Source organism: Rhipicephalus sanguineus, chromosome 2 (genome assembly GCF_013339695.2).
Source record: "Rhipicephalus sanguineus isolate Rsan-2018 chromosome 2, BIME_Rsan_1.4, whole genome shotgun sequence".
Lineage (NCBI taxonomy): Eukaryota > Metazoa > Arthropoda > Arachnida > Ixodida > Ixodidae > Rhipicephalus > Rhipicephalus sanguineus.
In genome coordinates this window covers 200396277-200400394 of record NC_051177.1, presented here as the reverse complement: position 1 = coordinate 200400394, position 4118 = coordinate 200396277, and the positions used below count along the sequence as shown (strand labels likewise).

Sequence of the window (4118 nt, the reverse complement as noted above, 5' to 3'; positions counted from 1 at the left end):
CAGAAGCTTATGCGACAGTTTCTGGAAAGCTCAAAAAAACAAGAGCAGGAAGCTCGTGAACGCCTTGCCAAGTTTCAAGAGAAGGCAGGCGAAAGAGAGGATCGTTTGATTGGCATTCTTGAAAAGATAGCAAATCAATAAAAGTGCTGTTCCAAAAATATGTGAAGCATTTCTTAGCAATCTAAACACTCTTGGCCGTTTCTAACTATCCAGCAGCCCAAACCTGTGCGTTCACATCCTTATATATCAAAATTGGCACAGGAAGATATTAGTGTATGACAAATATGACTGACGGGCGCCAGCACGAATAACTGACACGCATGTTGCGTACATCATGAAACCCTTTCGCATACCACAGTCCACAGCATGCGGGTATGTGCCACAGGTGAATCATGTTCTGTATCAACTAAGGACAGCAAAAATTGGCATGGAAACATTGAGACAGTTTGGAATAAATAAAAGAAAGATACACTTTTTAAATAGTCTGCGATTTTAATGTGACAGCCAAATGCTGGGAAACATGCAGCAACAACCCCTAGCCAATACAGAATATGAATTAATGTATTACATCAACAGTTGCCTGACATCACTTGTGGTGGTAGTGCATCATCATCAGCCTGTCTACGCCCACTGCAGGGCAAAGGCCTCTCTCATGTTCCGCCAATCAACCCGGTCCTGTGCTTTCTGCTGCCACGTTATACCTACAAACTTCTTAATCTCATCTACCCACCTAATTTTCTGTCTCCCCTTCACGACTTTGCCATCTCTTGGAATCCAGTCAGTTACCCTTAATGACCACCGGTTATCCTGCCGACGTGCTACGTGACCGGCCCATATCCATTTCTTCTTGATTTCAACTATGATGTCCTTAACCCCCGTTTTTTCCCTGACCCACTCTGCTCTCTTCCTGTCTCTTAAGGTTACACCTATCATTTTCCTTTCCATCGCTCGCTACGTCGTCCTCAATTTAAGTTGAACCCTCTTTGTAAGTCTCCAGGTTTCTGCTCCGTAGGTAAGTACCGGTAAGATGCAGCTGTTATATACCTTCCTCTTGAGGGATAGTGGTAAATTACCATTCATAATTTGATAATGCTTGAAAAGATGGTGGTAGTGCATACGTAATGTGAATTGTGGTTCCAGTTTTGGCCATCCTCTGTATAACAATGTAGTTAACTGTTTTGTAGAGTTGCTTGTCCCTGCAACAAAGCCTGCTTACATTTCACCTCCTGTGCTGTAACACCAGTGCCGGCGTCTTGTCGTACAATGACATATCCTTTACAAAGAAGTTTAGTCAACATGCCTGGTAAGCCCATGATACGCACACAAATTACATCCTCTCCGTACAACATCCTCCCTGTACATGTACCACAAAAATAATGAAATAAACTTCAAACTTAAAAAAACACAGTCCATCCATCCATGTTGTAACACTATGCTCAAACAAACAACATATGCAGCAAAAACAGCTGCTGGCTGACCGATTCCTATACATACAGCAAAAACCACTGCTCACCGACTGTTTCGCATAACATCGATTCCCACAGTGAGGGATCAGCCGGAATTTGAACACATTGTAGTCTTTTAGCATACCAAGTAAATGTCCTGAAAAAAGGAGACGAGTAAAAAGTGTTATTCTGATTGGCCCTCAAGAGCAGCTTGTGTCCACACTACATTGAAATGGAGAGCACACAAAAGTGCGTGCTGTTCTCCTATTGCTGCTGAGCTTGTCTAAAGAAATAGTTTGTGAGTGCCTCCCTCACACGTTCACCATCACCACTGGACACATCAGTGCTGTGGGCTGGCTGAGGATACTGCGTGTTGAAGTCATGCAGCTCCTGCTCCCATTAGTATTCAACTGGGTCTTTGAGTGTCTCGCAGATGTTGTGCAGCACACATGCAGCTCTGATGGCCTGTTTGGCTGTCTTGATCTTGCACTCCATTCTCTTGGAAGTGTATCTGAAGCGAGCCTTCAGCCTCCCGAAGGCATTCTCCACTATTCTCCTGGTTCTTGAGAGCTGGTAGTTGAACATCCTTTCACGGCTTCCTGTAACTGCGTTTGCGAACGGCTTCTGAAGGTTTGCCGTTAGAGGGAACGCTTGATCACACAGTATTATTGGTGCTACTGTAGTTCCCTCAATGACGGAGACGGGAGTTTTGAAAAAGTCGCTCTCCACCAGCTTGCAAAAATCTGAACGACCGTACACAAAAGCATCGTGACAGCTGCCCGGGCTTCCCACGTTGATATACCCGAATCGGTACTGATGGTCAACGAGTGCCAAGAGTATCATGCTGTACCTGCATGAGAAAGAAAATCAAAATCTATGAACAACCAAATTTCCTACTTATTGCAGTAAAATGAGTGATTCCTTCAAGCGTGTTATTTCATTTAAGAATATCGCACTCATTAGTGATTGCAAAAGCTTGGCAGCACGTCGGCCACAACCCATGAGTAAATGTAAGCTTTGCCCAGTGCATTCGCTCTTACACGCAAAAAGAATTTGCATATATGCTTCATCTAATCACGTTTGCTCATTTATCTGACGTTAAGCACTCCTGCATGTTTAAGGTAGCCGAAATTCACCTTACAGATACACGTTCGTGTCACTCAGTTAAGTAGTAAACTCGTGTGTTCCAAGAAATTTTATCTATAGTCCTGCGACAGCAGTACTTAGACAAGTATTTTGTTTTTGTTGAGAAACAACAATGTTTTCCCATGCGCCTAGTATTTACGTTAGCAAAGTGGAAGCATACATGTTCCTCGCACGAAAAATTGCTATGGCTCCTTCGCAGGTGAAGAACAGGCGAAATACTTACCATCCCTTGTAATTGAAGTAGTCAGTTGCATGCTCCTCTGGTGGAGATACCGGGATGTGACAACCATCCAAAGCACCGATTGCCTGCGGAAAGCCACTGACTCTGTGGAACTTTCAGCACGGCGGATCATCCGAAGCCACTGGCCCTCAAGTGTTTTGATAACTGCCGCGAAAAATTCTCAGCATATTACATTCTCTGTCGACCGACCGACTCTAAACAAATGTGCAATGGTGGCGTCTTCCGCCGTCGAACGTAGCCGGTACAGTCCGATGGCTATTCTCTTCGCCACTGACACAGCCGGCCGCATGTTCGTGTCTGCTCGTTCTAGCACAGGTGTCAGAACGTTCACAAGGTAGTTGAATGTTGCAGGCGTCACACGTAATGACTGCCTGAAGTGCGCATCGCCCAAGTGCGGCAGCGTGTCTTCAAACCACCTTTCGTTGCGCTGAAAGGCACAGCGCTCTCTCTGGATGGGATGCAGCAACTCAATCGCAATAGCCGCCATCGTGAACAAGTTGGCGCACATCGCGTCCTCGCACGCTTGAGTGAAAGCTTCTTGCTCTTCAAGCGCAAGGCGCAGAAGTCTTTCCTCGCTGCGGTGTTTGGCTCGCATGGCCATCCAGGTGGTGATTACGCGCAGTAGCCGACGCCGTCGTATTTCGGGAGCCGGAACGTCGGTCGTGCTTCCTCTCATCGTCATGTTGTCGGCCATGTTGAATCTCGATTGGCCCTTGGCTTGACTGCTTTACTGGCTTGATTTTATGCCGTGTGGCCGTGGAAAATTATGGAAACGGCTGCGCATATATTTTTACAGCAATTTTTTAGTGATGTCAAAGTTATTTTTGAGAGTACGAACGTGTTAGCTGCAAGATTTGATAGCCCTTTACTTCTCCCAAAGTCACGGTTCGAGAGGGCAAAGGTCATGGTCATCATTGCAAAATGACATTAGTTTTCGCCGTGTGATAGCACGCAGGTAAAATGGCATTAGGTCCGCTTGATGTCATTCGTTGTGAATGACATTAGATTTGCCGTGTGACAGGGGTATTAGTTTCCAGCAGCAGCCGTCAACACCGCCAAGTTACGCGGAAAGGAAACCACACAACATTGAAGCGCGATGACGTAAGGCATGTGGGCGGGGCTCCTCGAACGGCGCTCCCTCTCTCCTCCGGAATGAAGCGAGTTGAGGGGGAATTGAGAGGGTAAATATTGCGATCGTTATATCTCCGGTCCTTCTTTAGCTTTTCGAAAAATTCTTTCGGCTATATATTTCTGGGAAGGGTCCGAATCATTCCAGGGTGTTTCTC

The 4118-nt window shown here is 45.9% G+C and overlaps 1 protein-coding gene across 1 annotated transcript; it reads right to left on the bottom strand.

Annotated features, from left to right (window-relative positions):
• Window positions 1–1844: 1844 nt before the first annotated feature.
• Window positions 1845–3526, bottom strand: LOC119382169 (uncharacterized). Its single transcript, XM_037649891.1, has 3 exons — window positions 3005–3526; window positions 2815–2897; window positions 1845–2295 (listed from the first exon to the last, which is right to left on the bottom strand). Exons 1-3 carry the CDS (start codon window positions 3524–3526, stop codon window positions 1845–1847), a joined length of 1056 nt encoding a protein of 351 aa, XP_037505819.1.
• Window positions 3527–4118: the final 592 nt, after the last annotated feature.